Source organism: Meriones unguiculatus, chromosome 1 (genome assembly GCF_030254825.1).
Source record: "Meriones unguiculatus strain TT.TT164.6M chromosome 1, Bangor_MerUng_6.1, whole genome shotgun sequence".
NCBI classification, from domain to species: Eukaryota; Metazoa; Chordata; class Mammalia; order Rodentia; family Muridae; genus Meriones; species Meriones unguiculatus.
In genome coordinates, this window is record NC_083349.1 from 82,124,086 (window position 1) to 82,146,662 (window position 22,577).

The following is a 22,577-nucleotide window of genomic DNA, read 5'->3' on the forward strand; positions in this document are numbered from 1 at the left end:
TGAGTCAAATCTCAGGTGGGCCAGCTCCCCAGCACCAGCAGAGCCCTTCTTGGAGGGGCAAAATTTCTCCTCTGGTAGCGTACCTTTCTCCTTTCTGAATTGTGCACTCCAATCCACTGCTTCTCCCAGCTAGTACTAGCAGAGCCTGGCCCATCCCACTCTTCCCGGCCGCGCTAGGCCCCGCCCACTCGCTCCGGCCCCTCGCGCCCCGCCCACTCTCCCGGTCCCCGCCCCGCCCACCTTCCGCTGCGCCGGGCTCTTCCCACCAGCTCGCAGCAGCAGGCCGCGGCCGGGGGCGGGGCGGGAGGGAGGAACCGCGTCGGAGCGGGAGGGAGATCCGCCGCGGAGTTACGGGAAAAGTTGGTCCGAGTTCCCGGGAGTTTCCCGGTGTGGTCCCCTGCGTTCGGCCCGCGGCTTCCAGGCCCCTTTCCTCCCTACGGCCTTCACGGTCCACTCGGCCCCTCTTTCTGCCACCGGCCGCCATGGAGCAGCCTCCGGCGCCTAAGAGGTAACGACGGCGGGAGCGGGATGAGGACGGAAGCCGCGGCGCGGCGCGGGGGCGGCTAGGCCAGGCCGGCCGCGACCCTGTCCCCGCCTGCCGGGCGCGGACCCGAGCCCGGCCCAGGCGCCCACCGGCCGGCCGCGTCCTTCCGTGAGGCCGGTCCCCGACTGGACGCCCGACACTCCGAGCCGACGTCGTGCGGGGCCTGGCGCGACGCAAGTTGAGTGGTCAGCGGTTGGCACCCCTCCGGTCATGGGCTAGGAGAGTTTGAGTGGCGTACCACGAAGCCTGGAGATGAGGACATCAATGCACGCCTCTCTCTCTCTTTGATCAAGTGTTCTTCATAATATAAAGTATAATATATAGTAACCATTCACCTTGAGAAGGCAGATTGCTTATTTACTTTTTAAGGAATTAAGTATATTAATAGCCACGCAGAATGTAAAACATTATGGATATGCTGCAGTGACAGGTGTTTCCTCCCTCGCCCAAATTCTAAAGAATTTATGGATACTAGACAGAAGGAATGTTAAGTTCCCTCCCCCATATAGTTATGCATGTAAAACTAGTGGTACTTTATTATGCTATGTAGTGTTTATGTTTAATCTTGGACATATTGGATGCATGTGTGTACATATGTGTACTGTAGTTTGGAATAATAATTTCAATGAAGCTAAATACATGTCCATTGATAAAACTTCATAGTGTGCGTCCCCTCTGCCCGATAATGAATAAACTAGTAGTTTGACGCTGGGCAAAACATTTAACCGAATTCTTTCATTTTGAATTTACAGAACTGTCTTCAAGAGAGTAATGTAGTAAAGATCAGTGCCTTCACGTGCTGTGCTGGCTAGAGCTCTGGAGATGTAAAGTGTTATACCTGTGGGGTGGAATAATTAAAAAGGCAGGTACTTTGAGAACAGCTGTGAATTGTGAATTAGGGCCTGGAAACTATCTGTTCAGGTGCAAAAAAGGGAGCTTGTTGACAGGTTTCCAGAAGAGACAGGCTGTCCTGAGCACAGGAAACAAATCAGCTGATAGACTTTCTAGCATGTCATTGGTGTTTGTTGTCTAATATCTCACCCTGAGATATTTTTCAGGATTCCTAATGTGATACTTATTTGATTATGTGCTATATTCTTTTTGCTTTTTTTTAAATTACAAAATTCTAAGCATCCAAAACATGAGAACTAATTTAATTTATCAACACCCAGCTTTAGAAAGAAAATATTCTGAACTTATTTGAAACCCTCTCTGTATATCTTTTCACAGTTGCATCCTTTCCCACCCCAGAGGATGGTGAGGATGGTCACCATTCTGAAATGGGTATTTGACCTTTATAAATCTGTGCCTTTATAAAACATATAATCATATTATATAGCTTTGTCACTGATTTTAGATTTTTCTTCTTTTGCTATCATTTTTCTCTGGGAGTTGGGGCATCTAGTGTGCAGCCAAATTTTAGAATCACATTTCAGATTCCTCAGTAGTCTTGTATGGCGCCACTCACCCTCAAATTCATAGCTTCTTAGTATTCATAGGTTCATATTATTCTTAACAAGGCTTGCAAAACATCGGCAATATGTGTGGCTGCCCTGTCATTCATTCCAGGTACCAAATGGGCTCCAGATGCCTAGATTTTTTTTTTTTTTTTACAGTTTTATTATAGTGGACTTTAGAAACATGAGAACTCTGTTTGTTGGAAGTATATGTAGTTTTATATAATTTTTGCCAAAGTGAGGATGGCTATCATTGTAAGAGAGACATGATTTACAAAAGGGTCTTGCTTGTCAGCCATAGTTAGGATCGGCAGTTATGTAAAATTTAAACTTAATAGATGTGGAATGATGAAGACAGTGGAAAGGTGAGTACGCTGCTGAAGTTTTCTTTCAAGATAGCTAATTTCTTTAAGCTGCAGACATTAGAGAAATGATATGAATAGGTAGTTTGGAGGAAATAAAGTTGAAGATTGAAGTAAAAGAATTGAGGGTTCAGAGAATTTACATAATTGAAAAATGAAAATAATCATAAGTCAGATATTTCTATTCATGGCTGAAGTTGGAGATGGTTATATGGAATCAAAAGCAAAGGGAAGAGGGATCAGTAAGATGCATTCTTGTTTTCCTTAACAGTAAGTAGCCTGTGACACCTGTGCTTCTGATGCTAGAAATGTAAATTGTCTGAGCACTCAGGAGTGGAATGGGTAGTACAAGCCACAGAGCAGAAGCTGATAGTAAGACTGTCCAGCTGGCTTGTAGGGAGAGTTGGGGAGAATGAGCTTGTTCGTAGTTATAATGTATAAGTCTTTGGAATGATGGAAGCTAACTTCTTGTGGGTAGATTCACTGAAGCTTAGAGTTGCCTTTGATGAACTTTCTGAACTCGTAAAAGGTAATGCAGACAGCTGACTAAGGGAAAAGGACTCAGGGCAAGTCTGTAACTTAATTCTCGCCTATTCACTTCTAATTTTTGTGGCACTGGGGAACTGGACCCAGAGCTTCATATATGCGAGTTCTCACTTTTGTTGATCTACATTCACAGACTAGAAATGTCTAATTCTAGAATTAGATGAGAGAATAAAATAGGCTTTTCCTTTTGGAGAGAATTGTGATAGTAGAATATGGAACAGTTGGAGGTGAGCAGACTTCAATTGCACATTGACAAACAAGTTTCTAAGATTTATTTATTTATTGTCTATACAATGTTCTGTCTGCATGGACACCTGCGCGCCAGAAGAGGGCACTATAGATGGTTGTAAGCCACCATGTGGTTGCTGGGAATTGAACTCCGGACCTCTGGAAGAGCAGCCAGTGCTCTTAACCTCTGAGCCATCTCTCCAGCCCGACAAACAAGTTTCTAGGTGACTTTCCATTGTTCTTAGGAACAAGGTGTAGGATTTACAAGTACTGAAGTGTTTGTTAGCAAAGTAAAGAAAAAAATATGAATATGGACCAACCTACATTGAAATTAGCTTTATTGAAGTACTCTGTTAATTTGTATGTGTGTACTGTGTGTGTGTATATATATATATACACACACATATGTATGTACATATGCATGTATGTGTACCTGTGGGAGCCAGTTCTCTCCTCCTACCATGTAGGTCCTGGGAATTAAACTCAAGTTGTTAGGCTTGGTGGCAAGTGCTTTTATCTGCTGAGCCATCTTTCTGGCCTTTTTTGAAGTAATCTAAATGCTCATTCCAGAAAGCTTCAATAAATTCAATAAATTTTAAAGCAAGCTTACAAAATATATTGTGGTACATTTACACAATGGAATACTACTCAGCTATTAAAAACAAGGAAATCATGAAATTTGTAGGCAAATGGATAGAACTAGAAAAGATCATCCTGAGTGAGGTATCCCAGAAGCAGAAAGACGTGTATGGTATATACTCACTTATAAGCAGATTTTAGCTATATAGGATAAACATACTGAAATCTACAGACCTAAAGAAGCTGAACAACAAGGAGGACTCTAGGGAAGATACTTAATTCTCATTCAGAAGGGCAAATAGAATAGACATGGGAAGCAGTGAAAGACAGAACAGGACCGGAGCCTACCACAGATGTCCTCTAAAAGACTCCAACCAGCAGGGGATCAAAGCAGATGCTGAGACCCACAGCCAATTTTTGGACAGAGCACAGGGAGTCTTATGGAAGAAAGGGGTTATAGAAGGACCCACAGGGGGCAGGAACCACACAAGGAGACCAACAAAGCCAAAAAAGCTGGGCCCAGGGTGGACTACAGAGACTGATGCATCAACCAAAGACCTTGCATAGAGAGGACCTATATCCCCTGCTCAGATGTAGCCCATAGACAGCTTAGTAGGCGCCATGTAGTTTCCTCTAGTAAGGGGAGAAGAGATAGTCTCTAACATGAACTCAGTTGCCTGCTTCTTGACCACTTCTCCCTGGTGGGGTGACCTAGCCAGCCCACAGAGGAAGAGGATCCAGTCAGTCCTGATGGGACCTGATAGGCTAGGGTCAGACAGTTAGGGGAGGAGGACTTCCCCCATCAGTGAACGAGGGGAGAGAGATATAGGGGAAGAAGTGGGAAGGAGGGTGGGACCAGCAGGAGATGAGGGATACAAAGTGAATAAATTATACATAATAATAATAATAATAATAATAATAAACAAAAAACCCAAAGGGTTTCCTAAGTGTTTTGAAGCATCCTTGGTGTTATTAGTCCCTCTTCCATCTCCCTTCCTCCCTCTACATTACCCTCCGTTCTTTAAGTTCCTCTGTTAAGTTCCTCACCATGTTTTCCTCTTTCCCCCTTCAAAGCACTTGTGTCCTATTCTTCCCGCCCAAGACATCCTTCCTTCATCCCTTGTCTCCTGTCCTGATTTCTATGATTACTCCAACTTAAACACCCAAACCTAAATATTTGGCACTAAGATCCAAAACATATGTTTTATTTTTTTGGCTCTGGGCTACTTGACTCAGTATAATATTTTTCATTTATACCCATTTATCTGAAGATATTTTGATTGCATTTTACTTTACAGCTGAATAGAATTCTGTTGTGTAAATGTGTGCTACATTTTCATTATTCATCTGTTGATGAACATGTACATATAACTGTCTCTGTCTTTGTGTGTCTTTGTCTCTCTCCTTCTTTACCACACACACAGACACACACACACACACACAACACACACACACACAACACACACACACAGAGAATTTACATGGAGTTACCCCACATGGAGGATAATGTTTCCCCAGGAGCTATACAATATCTACCAAAAACCCCAGAGCCAGGAAAGGGGTGACTTCTTTTAAGTTGTTGGTCAGAGAGTTCCAAGAGAGCTCCAGACAATATAGACATTGCCATTGCTCTTGCTCCCATGTCAGAACTTGAAGACCCTATTGCTGAGGACACCATACCCTTAGGTCACATGACTTGGAGAAATCAAGCTTTTATTGCCCTAGAAGCCTTCTCCCCAAGGGCTAGCCTTCATAGTGATAGAAGGTGCTATGCAAGCTGCTGTGGGAGAAGAGTTAGCAGTAGTCTTACATAGCTATAAAGCCTGAGAACCGTAACAGTGACGTGTTGGACAAGACATCTCAACAAAGTAGTGGCACTTACATCTTGTGGTCATGAACAGCTGTCTAATTGGACTTAGGACCTGCTCATGGGAGAAAAATTATGCCTAGTACTGTAAACCTAGCTAACAACCCATGGCTGGAGAGGCCACACACCCTAGAGGAGAACCTATTTCTACTGTTTTTCTAAGTTAATATAATTTCCAACCTCTTTCTAAATACTTAAACTTGTAGGTAAGTTCCATTCTCACCTCCCACCAAAGAAGCTGCGTTTTTGCAGCAGGCAGATGGAGACTGTTACAGAGATTGAGAACTGATCCGTATGTAGAGGATAGGTGATTATGTAGTGTTCAGCCTCAAATGGGACATATGAAACACAAGTCCTGCACTGAAGGCTCAGAAAGTGTCCTTGAAGAGAGGATGGCGAGAACCACATGACAGGGAGGACTGCAGAGAGTGTCCTCCAGACACGATAACAAGGATGCCACAGTATGAACTTTGAAGAGTGTGATTGCCAGCGTAAGACTCACAAGACCACATTAGTTGACATGTTAGCATGGTTTGGGCAAAAGTTCACAAGGCCCCGTGAAAAGCTATAGATGTCAAAAGCTATAGATGTCAAGGGAGACTTTTCTTCAGGAACAAATGCTGTGTGAGATTGCTGGACCCTAACTCATCAGCCCTAAACACGTGAGAAACACTAGTTGCATTTCTTAGACTATTTGTGTGCTTTGTTTAATAATATATAATATAATATACATACATAAATATAATCAATAATTATAGATAAAGAGGTCATGGATTTGAGAGGTAATTGGGCTGGGGAGGAAGAGGTAGAAATTATGTAAGTTCAGTGTACTCGTGTATGAAATTCTTGAATTAAAGTTAAAAAGTTTAAATTGAATATCTCTTGTTTGGATTGAAAAGGAAAAAGTGAATGGTTAGAATTTGAAAAAAAAAACAACTTAGTTTGAAAGAAGTCTTTGTTGAATTACAGATGTCATATCAGGTGACCATACATTAGTGACTTTCAAAATACATTTTTGGAAACATAAATACAGAGATTCCTCTGCATATGTGTATGTATAAAAGTTTATGTGCATGTGTCTATCTTAAAATAGAAGTTTTATGAAATGTATGTTTTCTGATTTCTGTTTTCTTGTTTCATTAAGAAAAGCTGGTCTTAAACTGAATTATTTTTTATGATTTACTAATGAGTTATGATTTGTGCTTTGAGAAAACATTGTTGGTGTATATGTAATGATGGTTGGGAACTGAGTTCATCATCATCTTCCTCGTACTCAGTAGAGCTGGTAACATTGGTTAAGGTCAGATTTCAGGCTGTACGTTTTTGAATAGAATTTTAGGTTGTCTTGTCTTCTAAACATAAAAGTGTATCTATGCACCAAGCAAATGTGAAGGATTGCTTTAGAGTACCTGTATTTCCAACAGCCCACAATTTGCATTACAGAGAGTAAAGAGATTCTATTGCTTTGAAAAATATTTGTAGTTCATATGATTTCCAAGAAATTAAAAAAAAAATTCTAAGGAATGGAATTGCTGTGTAATGTAGAGAACTGACCCTGTATGCTATTGCTGTGCAGCTGAGTAGCACTGTGGGGTCAAGCAGAGCGGTATGTGTTTGTCCAGACTGTAGAGCACAGCTTTTGCCCGCACAGCCTTCGTGACTGCACATGAATACAGGTGCACAGCACTGAGTCAGATAGGGACTGTTGAATGATGCAGAAGCTTTACTGTTGTCCAAGTGTGCACTTGGCTTGATGTGAAGGCTCTGTTAGAGGGTTGATGGGCATTATTTCGGTTAGGGAATATCTGAGGTTGGGGAAGTGAATGAGGAACAGTGTGTATGAGTGGAAGCAGTTTGGAGTGTAAGGGGTGTCTTGGTACAGATTATGTTGTGCATCCCCCTTCTGGTAGAGTCCTGACTAGGTCGTGCTGTGTGTGTTATATTCAAGTCCCCCTTCCCCACCTTTTTGTGAGTTAAGTTCTCTGTAGTCTGGGCTGGCCTTGAACTTGCTGTGTTCAAGTTCAAGGATGACCTTCTGTGCTGGACTTACAGGGTGTGTCATCACACCCAGCTGGGTTTTTATTTTTGTGGACATGCATAATATTAGGCATTTTCAAGTCTGTTGTTTTGTCTGTATTTTCTGGATTTATAGATCTTGAAAAAATAGTTATTAAGAAAGTTATTGGAGAAAAATGCTTCAAGGTTGGAGAGTATCTAAGTTCATGTAAGTGTCTTACAAGGAATTAAAAGGAATAATGTCACTTTCTAGTTGAGGGAAGTAGAAAACAGTCTCAGAAAGCAAAAACTAGAGTTCAGGGAGGAAATCATAGAGAAGACTCTCATCTTTTCCCCTTTAGCTCCTTGCCAGGAAAGTATAATTTTGTAGAACTTTTGGGCAAAGGGCCCAATCTGAGAGGAAATAGAAAGATAGAGCTGAAAACACTTTTATTTAATTAAAACAAAAAACCAAAAAACAACCCCTTCTATTGTACCTGTTTTCTTAGATGGTTTAGGAACATTGTAGTGACAATAATTAGCCTATTCCCCATAGTTTAATACATTTTCTGAAGATAATTGCACTATGAGACCATTAGATTGCATCTGTTTTATTACAGGAACAATGTCACAAGTAAGGTGCTTAACAGTGCCAGGGACAGGTAGGACTTAGTTACAACACCCTGACAGTTCTTCTGCAGTGCCAAACATCTACTGAACATTTATAAACTGTTTAGCTTTTGAAAAGCAAAAGTGAGCAGAAAAAGATGACCCCTGAATTTTAATAGTTTGAGGAAAAATGTACTTCCCGTAGTTGACACAGAAAAGATGTTTGATGTTGTAGATTCAGTCATTTTTATCATTGTGTATAGCCTAGAGAATGTTTATTATTAAGGTTTAACTTGAGAAATTTTTGCTTTTTAAAGCTGTGGTAGAGATCAAACCCAGGATCTGGAAAATGCTGTGCTCTAATGCCTGAATGATATGTGACTGCAGCCTCAACCGTCGCAATACTGCTTTGACTCATGCTGAGCAATGTTAAGTTGTAAAACTAGAAGCTATAGTTGGCTGGATAGGAAGCCCTTCTTTATAATGATTTAAAAAGCTGTAGCTAAGATACCTCCTCCCCCAGATAAAAACCAAGGAGAAAGATCTCAAATACACAGCTTAAGATTTCAGCTTAGAGAACTCGACATACAAGAACAAACAAATCCCAAATTAGCAGACAGAAATAGATAATAATACTGTTCGGAATGTAAACTTGTACAACCACTTTGGAAATCAATCTGGTGCTTCCCCAGACAATTAGAAATAGTGCTACCTCATGATTCAGCTATACCATTCCTAGGCATATATGCAAAAGATGCTCAAATATACAACAAGGACATTTGCTCAACCACGTTCATAGCAGCTTTATTTGTAATAGCCAGAAGCTGGAAACAACCCAGACGTCCCTCAGTTGAGGAATGGATACAGAAATTGTGGTATATTTACACAGTGAATACTACTCAGCAATTAAAAACAAGGAAATCATGAAATTTGCAGGCAGATGGATGGAACTAGAAAAGATCATCCTGAGTGAGGCATCCCAGAATCAGAAAGACACACATGGTATATAATCACTTATAAGTGGATATTAGACATATAATATAGTATAAACATACTAAACTCTATATTCCTAAAGAAGCTAAACGAAAAGGAGGACCCTAGGGAAGATGCTCAATCCTCATTCAGAAGGGCAAACAGTATAGACATGGGAAGTAAAAGAAGACAGGGAACAGACAAGAGCCTCCTACATGGGGCCTCTGAAAGACTCTACCCATTAGGGTATTGAAGCAGATGCTGAGACTAATAGCCAAACTTTGGGCAGAGTGCAGGTCATCTTATAGAAGAAGAAGGAGATAGAAAGACCTGGAGGAGACAGGAACTCCACAAGGAGACCAACAGAGCCCAAAAATCTGGGCTCAGGGAGTCCTGCAGAGACTGATGAATCAACCAAAGACCATGTATAGAGAGGACCTAGACCCCCTGCTCAGATGTAGCCCATGGCAGCTGAGGTTCCCTAGTAAGGGGAGTAGGGACTGCTCTGACATGAACTCTGTAGCTGGCCCTTTGATCACCTCCTCCTGGGTAGGGAGCAGCCTTACCAGGCCATAGAGGATGACAATGTAGCCAGTCCTGATGAGACCTGATAGTCTGGGGTCAGATGGAAAGGGAGGAGGACCTCCCTTATCAGTGGACTGGTGAAGGAGAAGGAGCATAGGAGGAGAAGAGGGAGTGAGGGAGTGAGAGCAAGATTGGGAGGGGATGATGGAGGGGGCTGTAGCTGGGATACAAAGTGAATAAATTGTAATAAATAAAAAATTTAGTTTCTGTTGAGAAGTCTGGTGTGATTTTGACAGGTCTCCCTTTATATGTTACTTGGCCTTTTTCCCTTGCCGCTTTTAATATTTTTTCTTTGTTCTGAAGATTTAGTGTTTTGACTATTATGTGACATGAGAAGTTTCTTTTCTGGTCTAGTCTATTTGGTGTTCTGTAGGCCTCTTGTATGTTTATGGACATCTCTTTCTTTAAGTTGGGAAAATTTTCTTCTGTGATTTCCTTGAAAATATTTTCTGGAGCTTGGAGCCTGGAATCTTCTTTTTGTGTATTCCTATTATTCTTAGATTTCATGGATATTTTGTGTTTAGAACTTTTCTGATTTTACTTTTTCTTTGAGAGATGTATCAATTTCTGAATTGTATCTTCAGTGCCTGAGATTCTCTCTTCCATCTCTTGTATTATGTTGGTGATGCTTACCTTTGTGGTTCCTGATCTTTTCTCTGATTTCTCCAACCCCAGGCTTTTCCTTCTTTGTGTTTTCTTTATTGATTCTAATTCTGTTTTCATGTCTTGTACCATTTCCTTCATGTGTTTGAATGTGGATTCCAGTCTTTCCATGGTGCCCTCTATATTTTTGTTTGTTTCCTCTCTATATGCCTCTACATGTGCCTCTATTTGTTTGGCTGTATTTGCCTGTATTTATTTGAGAGCTTTGCTCATTTCTTCTTTATGTGCCTCTAATAACTGTATAAGCATAGATTTGAGCTCATTTTCCTGTGTTTCCAATGAATTAGCATATTCACTGATTTTGGGGGTTGCTGTGTGAAATCATGATGTCCTGATTTTTGTTGGATGTGTTCTTACTATGACCTCTAGCCATCTGCTTATCTTCGCTGTTTGTTCCTGGAGTCTGTAATTCAGACTGGGTCTGTCTGTCTCTGATGTCTGGAGTATTTTTCAGCAGGATGAGAGGTCCACTGTTTTGAGTGTGGATGTGGGTGTTTCAGCTGTAGCTAAGGGAGGAAGGTCACAGGCACAAGTGTGTAAGGGCGGGCATGTATGTGAAAATGTGCTTGAAGGATGGTGTTAGAGTGTGTAGATGCCTGTAATATGGAGCTTAAGTGCAGGAGGGGGTGCTCAGTCACTGAGCTGGAGGGTCTTGCTTGGGCTAGGCGCCACCCCCACTGCAGCTGCATAGACTGCAGACCTGGTAGACCTGCCTCTGCTGTCTCAGTAACCGAGCATGGAGGCTTCTGCTGGAGCCAGTCTCTGCCGCCTCTGTGCAAGGCCCGTGCTTGGCGCTAGGGAAGTACATGGTGTTGAAGATGCACTGCTCTTAGTCCCCTGGAGACCGTGGGTGACCTGGATCTGAACGGTCCCAGCTAAAGGGTTGTCCCCTCTGGCCCAGGAAGCCTTGATGTGGATGTTCTGGCTTCAGCTGCCCCTCCACTCACCAATTTCGGAGTTTCAGATCCTGTGCTTCTCAGATACAGTGGGAGCTGGTCGCCACCATCTTGGACTCCCTGTGCTAGTGTATCTTATTGTAGTTTAAGTCTCTCTGATAATCACTGATACTGTCTTTTCATATGCAGATTAACCATTTGTTGTATATATTTATAGAAATGTCTGCCTAGATATTTTTCTTTTCTTTTTTTTTTTTTCTGTTTGTTTTTTGAGACTGAATTTCTCTGTGTAACAGAGCCCTGGCTGTCCTGGACTCACTCTTTAGACCTGGCTGGGCTCACACTCACAGCGATCAGCTTGCCTCTACCTCCCTAGTGCTGGTATTAAAGGCCTGTGCCCCCATCCCTGGCTGATATTTTACACACTTTATTTAGAGCTTTATTCATTTAAAACTATTTATTTATAGAATGTATATATTTTTATAACATATGTTTATATATTTTGGATATAATTCATGTCTGGGGCTTTTTCTCTCTCCAGTCAAATTGTAGATTAAAAAGTGGACAGTTCTGATCTGTGCTTTTGTATATATGTTTATGTTTATTTATGTCTGTTTGCATCTATGTCTGTAGCAGTCATAAAGTTTATAATGTTAACTGTTTTAAAGCATTTGTTGCTATAGTATTAAGTTTATTTATAATATAATGTAACTAGGAGCCCAAGTGGCAGAATTGTGTGGAACACAGCATAACTATCATATTCTTTGTCAAGAACTTCTTAATTACTTCAACAAGAAGCTCTTTTTTCATATATATATATACATATATTGATTATTTGGGAATTTCATATTACATACCCTGATTACACTCATTTCCCAGTTTTCCCAGGTCTATCCCTCTGTGACCCTCCTTCCTCACAAACCACCCAAATCTAATTTGTGTTGCCCATACACTCACTGGAACACGGTCAGATTTCCCACTGCGCCCTGCCAGAAGACGCCAGTTGTGAAGAGCTACACTTCAGTGTCCTTATCACAATTTTTAAGATTTGTCTTTGACGGCTTCCTGTCTAGTCAGTTACTTGGGGGAGGGTCACAGGATGGGTGTAGTGGTTGTCGGCGGAGCTGTCTATGTCCCTCTTTTTCAACGGCGAGCCTGCAGTCATTGGTACTGCTGTAAAAATAACTTCTTTGCCATTTAGAGTCAGCAGGGGCATGGTCATGGACTTCCACATGTTCTCATGCACGTCAGCAACACATGGAGGTTGCCATGCCAACTGTAAACGGTCATTCCCAGACTCCCCTGTCCTAATTTTTGGTGACCATCAGATCTCTGCTTTAGAGTCACTTCATGTAGGTATTCACATATAGGTGCTGATAATTCTTTCTATTGAGTTTTGTGATCTTAGTTGTATTTTATCATTGGTTTTATCTAATGTGTCTTTAGCTCTTTTAGTCAATTTTGGTTTATCTTTTTGAAAATTTTAGTTGATCTTTTTTTTTTTCTTTTATTTTCTTAATCCTTATTATTTTGTTCCTTTACTAGTTCTGGAGATACAGTAACAGGCTCTTTTTGACATAGGTGCAGATTGCTGTGATCTCTCTGAGTACGGGTTTTGCCATGTTTCCCATGGGTTTTAGTATTCTGTGTATTCATTTCCATTTGTTTGAAGACATTTTTAGATCTCCCTGATGTGGCTAGATTTGATAGCTAGTTTGCTCTGGGGATCCAGTGTCTCTGCCTTCCCAGGTGGAGTTAAAAGTAGTCACCATGTCCACCAGGAGATGTGGGCTTCTGGGGAACTGTGCTCTGGTCCTTAGGCTTGTGCAATAATTACTTAGCTCGGAGCTATATCGCAGCGCCTGTAGGTTTTCCTTTTAGCACTATATTTTCTCCCTGTTTTCGTTGTCCTTTTTGGCATTTTGAGACCGTATCCTTCTGTGTAATGCAAACTGGCTTCCACAGTCCTCCTTTTTAGCTTTTCTGATGCTGGGATTGTGATAAGTTTGATTTAGTCTGGAGATTGTTTTTCTGCCTGTTTGATGTTTTCATTTCATTTTCTCCTTTGTTGTTTTGGGGACTGTTTTTTTTAACTTGGTTTAGAATGTGAGATTGATTTTTGTTTTCTTGGTAGTTTTCTCCTTTTGTTTGCTTAGTGAGTGATGAGGCATTCACCCTCAGTGTTACTTTTATTCTTTTAAAATAATCTAAGAATTAGAATATAGAATATAGGGTAATTGCTGTAGTACTTCTACTACATACTACTAAGTATGATATGTACTTCTTTATATATGTATATATGTATATAAACTAACATTTCATCATATGAGAGTCTTTCAGGTATCTTCTGGTGATGGAGTTCCCTTCTGGCACAGAGTGGAGCCATTACCCATTGTAATATTCACTGACTTCGCTTTTTGCTCTCTGAACTTCTCAGTGTGTTCATGTCTGGCTTCTCCTATCCATGACCATCATGTAGGACAGTCTTATAACCAGAGACTATGGTAGTATGCCCTCAGGTGCCCTGATTTTGGTTGTTTTTAATTTCAGGCCCTCAGAGTTGCTGGGTCTCAAATAGTAGAGCCTTCTCAAGATGGAACCTGGCGGGTCGCCCCTTGTAGTGTAAGGATAGTGAAATGGAGTTCTGTGGTAAATTGTGCAGGAGTTACTGTCATACCACATTTTCCAATCCGTCTAAGGCTGTGAGAACTGCTTATTTTTGCTTATCTTTGCTGAGGACTGTGGTTTATATTGTAAACAGTGTCTACTTTTTTTGTCCTCCTGGCAAACTGGGGCTGGAGTTGCTGGTTCTTGAGGTAGGGCAAAATAAGGAAAGAGAAAAACACTGGTAACGGAGAAAGAACACAGCACTAAACATACGATATTTACATGCAGAAGATGCTTATATAAGAGCACAGTCCTTCTCTTTTTGTGTTCTTGTAGCTGTCTTCTCAGCTCTGTGTTTTTCTTAAAATTTTTATTTAAGTTTATTTGTTTTACATCCCAAGGGTTGTCCCCCTCCCCCTTCATTCCCCTTCCCCTCTCTCTTTCCCCCAGAAAAGGGTGGTCCCCTCCCCCATATCAACCCTCTCCAGCATAAGTCACATCAGGACTGAGCATATCCTCATCCTCTGAGGCCAGGCAAGGCAGAGCTGCCAGGGAGAAGTGATTGAAAAGCAGGCAATAGAGTCAGAAACAGGTAAAAACAGCCCACCTTCCACTTGCCAGGTGCTCCACATGAAGATCAAGCCGCCCATGGGCCACATCTGTGCAGGGGCCTAGGTCCAGACCATGCATGCTCCTTAGTCAATGTCTCAGTATTTGTAAGCCTCTGTGTGTCTGGGTTGGTTGTCTCTGTTGATCTTCTTGTAAGGTTCCTGTCCCCTCCAGGTCCTTCTGTCTTTCTCCCAACACTTCCACAGGATCTCTGGAATTCTGCTCCATGCGTGGCTGCAAGTCTTGGTCCGATGCTGGGTGGAGCCTCCCAGCTGACAGTCATAGGCTCCTGTCTACAAGCAGAGCAGAGCATCATTATTATTGTCAGAGGCTGGCTCTCTATTATGGGGTGGGTCTCAGGTTGGGCCAATCATTAGTTGAACATTCCCTCAATCTCTGTTCCTTCTTTATCTCTGCACTTCTTGTGGCAGGATAAGTTTTGGATCAAAGGTTTTGTGGGTGGGTGGTTGTTCCCCTCCCTCCACTAGGAGTCCTGCCTGGCTAGAAGGTAGTCACTTCAGTCTCCATGTTCCCCGTCTTAGGAGTCTCAGCTAGAGTCACACACATACCTTCCTAGGAGCCTACCCTGTTGCAGGCCTCCAGCTTGTTAAAGATGCCTCCCCTCAGTTTCCCTTCTTGTTCTCAGCCTTCTCACTTCCCACTCCCATTCTCCCCACATCTGATCCTTACCCTCATTTCCCACCCCATTCCATCTCCTGCCCAGTTCCCTCTCTTCATCTGCTTTTGCTGTCTATTCTATTTCCCCTTCTGAGTGACATTCCAGCACCCTTCCTTGGGCCCTCCTTGTTACTTAGATTCTTTGGGTCTGTGGATTGTAATATGGTTATCCTGTATTATATCCGCTTATCAGTGAGCACATACCATGTGTGTCTTTCTGAGTCAGGGTTACCTCATTCAGGATTATCTTTCTAGTTCTATCCATTTGCCTGCAATTTTCTTGATTTCCCTGTTTTTAATAGCAGAGTAGTATTCCATTGTGTAAATGTAGCACAATTTCTTTATCCATTCTTTGCATTACGGACATCTAGGACTCTAAAAAATCTATTAGAAGACAAAGTGGAGGGGCTGGAGAGATGGCTCAGAGGTCCTGAGTTCAATTCCCAGCAACCCCGTGGTGGCTAGCGACCATCTATACTGGGATCTGATGCCCTCTTCTGGTGTGTAGGTGTACATGCAGATAGAGCACTCATATATGTAAAATAAATAAATAAAATCTTAAAAAAAAAAAGAAGGCAAAGTGGAGAAAATTCTGGAACTCATTGGAATAGGAGACAACTTAAGAAAACAGAACACCAACAGCACAAGCTCTGAGATCAACAATTAATGAATGGAATCTCATAAAACTGAAAAGCTTCTGAAAGACAAAGGACACTGCCAATAGAACAAAATGACAGTCTACAGATTGGGAAAATATCTTTACCAACCAACCCTACATTAGACAGTGGGCTAATATCCAGAATATACAAAGAACATAAGAAATTAAACACCATCAAATCAAATAATTCAATTAAAAATGGGGTTCAGAGCTTAACTGAGAATTCTCAACAGAGGAATCTCAAATGGCCAAGAAGCACTTAAAGAAATGCTCAATGTCCTTAGTCATCAGAGAAATACAAATCAAAAAGACTCTAAGATTCCATCTTATACCAGTCAGAATGGCTAAGTTCAACACATGCTGGCAAGGATGTTAAGAAAAGGAAACCCTCCTCCATTGCTAGTAGGAGTGCAAACTTGTACAACCTCTCTTGAAATCAGTCTCAGAAAATTGGAAATAGATCTACCTCAAGACCCAGCTCTACCACTCCTGGGCATATACCTAAAAGATGCTCTACCGTACAACAAGGACATTTGCATAACTATGTTTACAGCAACTTTATTTGTAATATTCAGAAACTGGAAATAACCTAGATGTCTCTCAACTGAAGAATGGATAAAGAAACTGTGTTTTTCAGTGTTCCTTGGATATATATATATATATATATATTAATCTAGTTAGTTTATTGTTATGTTGTCTTTTTTTTTCCCTCAGAGCTGAGGAATGAACCCAGGGCCTTGTGCTTGCTAGGCAAGCGCTCTACCACTGAGCTAAATCCCTAACCCCTCTATTTCTATTTTCATTTAGTTAATTTGAAGGCAGCTTCTCCTCATCTATTTTTGTTTTTATTTTTTTAAGTTTACTTTTCATTCTTTGACAGTTTCGCACATATATAAAATGAATTTTAGTTCTTTTCATCCCTATTCCCTGCCACATCTCCCTCCTCCCACTGAAGCCATTCTTTTTACCAACAAGTCTTCCTTCTACTATGTGTGGCTGTGTCCATCTGTCCATCCATCTTTCTCACTAAATAGGGTTTTCTTCATGCGCAGGGATAGGAGGTTATTTACTGGAGAGTTCAGCTTATCAGTGGCTACCCCACTGAAGAAAGTGATGCCCTTCCCCCAGTCACTGTTGACTATCAGTTGACCATCAGTGAGTGGAGGGAGAGACCTCATGGGCCCTTTCCCCTTCATGATGAAATGTTGTTAGCCTGATCGTGTGCAGGTAACTATAGCTACAGTGAGTTCATCAGTGCATCAACCATGTTAGTTCTGGAAGGTACAGCACTCTCCCTCAACCTCTGGCTCTTACACTTTTCTGTCTCTCTTCTAAAAGATTTGGGAGATTCCCTGAGCTATGGGCACATATGTGCGCGCGCGCGCGCGCGCGCGTGTGTGTGTGTGTGTGTGTATGTATGTGTTGCTCCATTTGGGGTAGAACATGCCATAGTCCCATATTTGCTGAATTTTGACTATATTTCTGTATTAACTACTGTCCACCCAAAGAAAAGTTCTCTGATGAAGGCTAAGAGCTGCACTAATCTATGAGCTGAAAGATATGTAGAGGCTGTTTGATGCGATGTTCATTTAGCAAAGCAAGAGTTGTAGGCAGAATTCTTTATTTTTGTTCTTTTCTAAGTAATGTGATAAAAGGACTATTTGTCTCTGTGTATGCATATGTTTGAATAACAAAGTTTATCATAATATAACAATTTTAGTCAAATAGTGATCTTATGCTAGTCATATTAGAATCAATTATTTCATATTTGTATTTACTTTAATAGATACTTTCTTGTAAGGGCAATGTGCTACAAAATGCTGTTTTGGTCTGTGATGAATTAGGCATCACATTGGCCTCATAAGATTATAATAGAGATGAAAATTTTCTACTGTCATTTAGTGATACTATAGTCAGTGGTCTTATGATGTTTATGATGGTACTGGTATGAACAATACAGCATGTTCTAGCCATATCAGAGTATAACAAATGCTTTTGTTTATAGTGTGTACTACTTGGCCATAATAATAAATTATTATACTTGTGGGGACTGGAGAGATGGCTCAGCAGTTAAGAACACTGCTCTTCCAGAGGTCCTGAGTTCAGTTCCCAGTAATCACATGGTGGCTCACAGCCATCTATACTAGGATCTGGTGCCCTCTTCTGGCACGCAGGTATATATGCAGATAGAGCACTAATATACATAAAAAATAAATCTTAAAAAAGGCTTATTTAGCAATTTCTTTAAAAAATAAATTACTACATACTGTTCACTTATGCAGTAACTGTACTGTAGTTCTAATAATTATTTTTAAGTATATTTCTACTTATAAAAATTTACTGCAAAAATGTAAGCCATGTTTTCTGATTATCTAATTTTCTCGTGTTGTGTTCATTATGGGCATAGTAGAAATTGGTGCATGTTGTCCACATTATAGGCTCTGCTGTTTTGGTTTGTTGGACTATACAATGTTCTTGTTGTGATGAAATTACCTAAAATATTTCTTAGAATCTATCCCCTTTATTAAGTGAGATATTATGTAATTAATGATATCTAAAGGACTATATATTGTTGAGTGAAAGGAATACAGTCCCTAACAACATTCATGAAATAGAGTGTGCATGAAATGCTGTCTTGTATGCTTGAATGAGAGAATGAATATATATTCATGTTTGAATGACAGTCTCACTGAAACTAATTTTGAAAAGATTTATACTGGAGTATGGTGCTAGGTATACCAGGAACATCACTTGGAAGGGTGATTATTATATTGCTTATTACTTTTTTTTTGTAAAAGCTTTTAAGGAAAGCATTTTCTTTTCTTTTTAAATTTTATTAGTAAGCTAAAAAAGCTGAGTGAAGACAGTTTGACTAAGCAGCCTGAAGAGGTATTTGATGTACTGGAGAAGCTTGGAGAAGGGTGAGTACAAACACTTTGAAGGTGTTTTTTAGAGTAACAGCATTGTCTAGTCTTTCAACTAGAATATGTTTGTTGGAGTTGAATAGTACTAATAACAATTAAATCTGACAATTAATGTCAAAACTTAATGATCAGATTATGGATGAATATGGATGACAACACTTTTATTTAAAAAGTAGGCTTTCCCTCTGTGAAGGAAAAAATGTGCTATAAAGTATTTGTAAGTTTTGTTCACCTTATACTGCACTCTCATTGATAAACCTCACAATTTCTTTTATTAGGCTAGTAGCTGTGAGTATGTTTTAGCACCCCAGTACCTATTATATTTGGGAAAAGGCCAGTAGAAGCTTTGAATTGATTATCTTGAGGAAATCAATATGTATAGTCAGAGAAATTCTTAACAATTGGTAAGAAATGTTTTAAAGTAATAGAGGGATGTATATCATTTGATCCTAGAGGAAGGCAGATAATAAGTATAAAATAATTAAATTTACAAGAACATATTATATGTAACATTTCAAACATAAGGTGGAAGTATGAAATGAAATCTATTGCTCACTAAATGTGAGTTGTCACATTAAAAGATGAACTCTTGGGAGAAAATTAAAAGTAAACTAGCCAAAAGTAAACAGTGGGTATGTTTCCTCTTAAAAAATAGATCTATACTTATCACCCTGCACAAAACTAAAGTCCAAGTGGATCAAAGACCTCAACATAAAACCAGACACACTAAACTGCTTAGAAGAAAAAGTGGGGAAGAGCCTTGAACTCATTGGCACAGGAGACAACGTCCTGAACAGAACACCAACAGCACAGGCTCTAAGATCAACAATCAATAAATGGGACCTCATGAAACTGAAAAGCTTCTGTAAAGCAAAGGACACTGTCCTCAGAACAAAATGCCAGCCTACAGATTGGGAAAGGATCTTCACCAACCCTATATTTGACAGAGGGCTGATATCCAGTATATAAACAACTAAAGAAATTAAACAGCAAAAATCAAGCAATCCAATTAAAAAATGGTGTACAGAGCTAAACAGAGAATTCTCTGCAGAGGAATATCGAATGGCAGAGAAACACTTAAAGAAATGCTCAACCTCATTAGCCATCAGAGAAATGCAAATCAAAACGACCCTAAGATTTCACCTTACACCCATCAGAATGGCTAAGATGAAAAACTCAAGAGACAACACATGCCGGAGAGGTTGTGGAGAAAGGGGAACCCTCCTCCACTGCTGGTGGTAATGTAAACTTGTACAACCACTCTGGAAAGCAATCTGGTGCTTTCTCAGACAACTAGGAATAGCGCTTCCTCAAGATCCAGCCATACCACTCCTAGGCATATACCCAAAAGATTCTCAAGTACACAATAAGGACATTTGCTCAACCATGTTTGTAGCAGCCTTATTTGTAATAGTCAGAAGCAGAAAACAGCCCAGATGCCCCTCAGTGGAGGAATGGATGCACAAATTGTGGTGTATCTACACAATGGAATATTACTCAGCAATAAAAAACAAGGAAATCATTGAAATTTGCAGGTAAATGGTAGGATCTGGAAAAGATCATCCTGAGTGAGCTGTCCCAGAAGCAGAAAGATGCACACGGATATATACTCACTCATATAGATACATAATATAGGATAAACCTACTAAAATCTGTACACCTAAAGAAACTAATCAAGAGGGTGGACTCTTGCTAAAATGCTCAATTCCTATCCAGAAAGGCAAAGAGGATGGACATCAGAAGGAGGAAAGAGGGAACATGTCAGGAGGCTGACACAGAGGACCTCTGAAAAGCTCTGCCCTGCAGACTGTCAATGCAGATTCTTATACTTATGGCCATCCTTTGGGCAGAGTGCAGGGAATCTTAGGAAAGAAGTGGGAAACAATAAGATCTGGAGAGGACAGGAACTCCATAAGGAGAGCAACAGAACCAAAAAATCTGAGCACAGGGGTCTTTCCTGAGACTGATACTCCAACCAAGGACTATGCATGGAGATAACCTAAGACCCCTGCACAGATTTAGCCCATGGCAGTTCAGTATCCAAGTGGATTCCATTGTAATAGGGACATTGACTGTCTCTGACATGAACTGATTGGCCTGCTCTTTAATTACCTCCCCCTGAGGGGGAAGCAGCCTTACCAGGCCACAAAAGAAGACAATGCATCCAGTCCTGATGAGACCTAATTGACTAGGATCAGAAGGAAGGAAAAGAATTCCTCCCCTATCAGTGGACTTGGGGAGGGGCATGCATGCAGCGGGTGGAGGAAAGGAGGGATTGGGAGGGGAGGAGGGAGGGAAGCACAGGGGGGATACAAAGTGAATAAAGTGTAATTAATAAAGAAAAAAAGAAAAAGTTAAACATATGAGTAAAAATAAAGAGAAAACAGAAGAGGCAATGTTTATATTAGTTAAATTAAAGTTAAAAGATCCCAAGGTTGGCAAGATGGCGGTGCTGGGAAGACTCTAGTTCTGACCAGCAGCACAGCAGGATCGGCACAGCAACCAACAGTCAGAACTCATGATCCTAAAACACAAGTGATTGTGTTTCCCAGGTGAGAGGATACCCCATGGTCGGGGATTCAATCAGCTTTAACTCACCCAGCTAAACCTCGGATGAGATCCCGGTTCCCCCAGGCACTTGGTCGCCAGCACAGAGCCACATGCCAGAGTGCTCTGATCACTGTCCCAGACTGAACTGTGCTCACCACAACATCAGAGACTGGAATTTCCAGTCGAGAGATAACCCCACTGTGCAGGAAACGATTGGGACTGACCTTAGGTCACCCAGACATTCCCTGGAAAAGACTCAGGTTCCACGGGTGCCCCAGGAGCCAACCCAGAGCCAGAGCTGGGAACCTAGGCACTGGCACAGAGCCCTGCCTGCGCGCCTGGCTCACTGCCCCAGATAGAACTGTGGGCCCCAGGGCACCAGAGATTGAGTTTCTCTGTCCAGTGCAAACCCACAGGGAGGGAAACGGCTGGTCTGATCTCAGAGCACTCAGCCAATATCACTACCCGGAAAAGGTCTTGGGAAAATTTACCCAGTTTCGGCAGACACCCAGGCACCCAATCCCCAGAAAGACAGAAAGGCGTAGCCACGTAAGTCTGTGCCTGCGGGTTGTACTCACCATCACAGACAGAACAGCTGTCCCCAAAGCAAAGACTGGGTGTCTCTGTCAGGAGGAAACCCCACAGCGGGGGGATCATCATGTCTAACACTTAGGACACACAACTCCAAAAGACTTTCTGGATTCACACAGACTTTAGGCTCTAGCCTTCTACTGCAGGCATGAGCGCTGTGCTCACCCGCCATTATTGAGTACCGCTAGGGCACTGGGGCTCACAGCTGCATCCTCAGATCTGTAAAAGCCAGAGAGCCATTACAGCAGCCCTCAGATACTGCTCCAAGGATCAACCAGTTATCCCTAGCTAAACTGACAAAACTGTGGGAACCCCTAGTTCTTCAAGAGGGCTGTACCCACCAATTACACCTTAAGAGCAACAGCTGCTGCTCACTAAATTCAGAGCAAGAAACCCAGCAGCAGGGCAGTCATCACCAGGACCTCTCCTGATGAGAGGAGAGCCTTCCTGAACACCACAGTTACCACACAGGTCCATACACTTGAAGTGAACTGTGACAATTCCTGAGAAGAACCACCATTCAGTTGACTATACCCAAAAAGCAGAGGAGAACTTCAGAACCCTGCCAAGTGGATTCTACCCACCCCAGGACCCAGCAGGCACCAGAAATTAACAGACAACACCTGAGATAGAGAGATGGGTAGAAGCCAGCGAAAA

At 41.4% G+C, this 22,577-nt stretch overlaps 1 protein-coding gene and 1 long non-coding RNA gene across 4 annotated transcripts in view; one reads left to right on the forward strand and one right to left on the reverse strand.

Moving 5' to 3' along the window:
- Positions 1-227: 227 nt before the first annotated feature.
- Stk3 (serine/threonine kinase 3) overlaps positions 228-22,577 on the forward strand; it is a 348,343-nt gene continuing 325,993 nt past the window's right edge. The window contains exons 1-2 of one of the 3 annotated variants that reach the window (XM_060392896.1): positions 228-508; positions 18,696-18,776. In XM_060392896.1, coding sequence (XP_060248879.1) covers positions 483-508; positions 18,696-18,776 — 107 coding nt within the window. In that variant the 5' untranslated portion in view covers positions 228-482. Of the gene's footprint in view, positions 509-18,695; positions 18,777-22,577 lie in introns of those variants that run through there. The other 2 variants (XM_060392903.1, XM_060392906.1) reach the window with 2 other exon arrangements.
- On the reverse strand, positions 14,267-21,481 carry LOC132656935 (uncharacterized). The gene is made up of 2 exons (XR_009594762.1): positions 21,378-21,481; positions 14,267-14,812 (listed from the first exon to the last, which is right to left on the reverse strand). It is a non-coding gene; the product is annotated as an uncharacterized LOC132656935 (long non-coding RNA).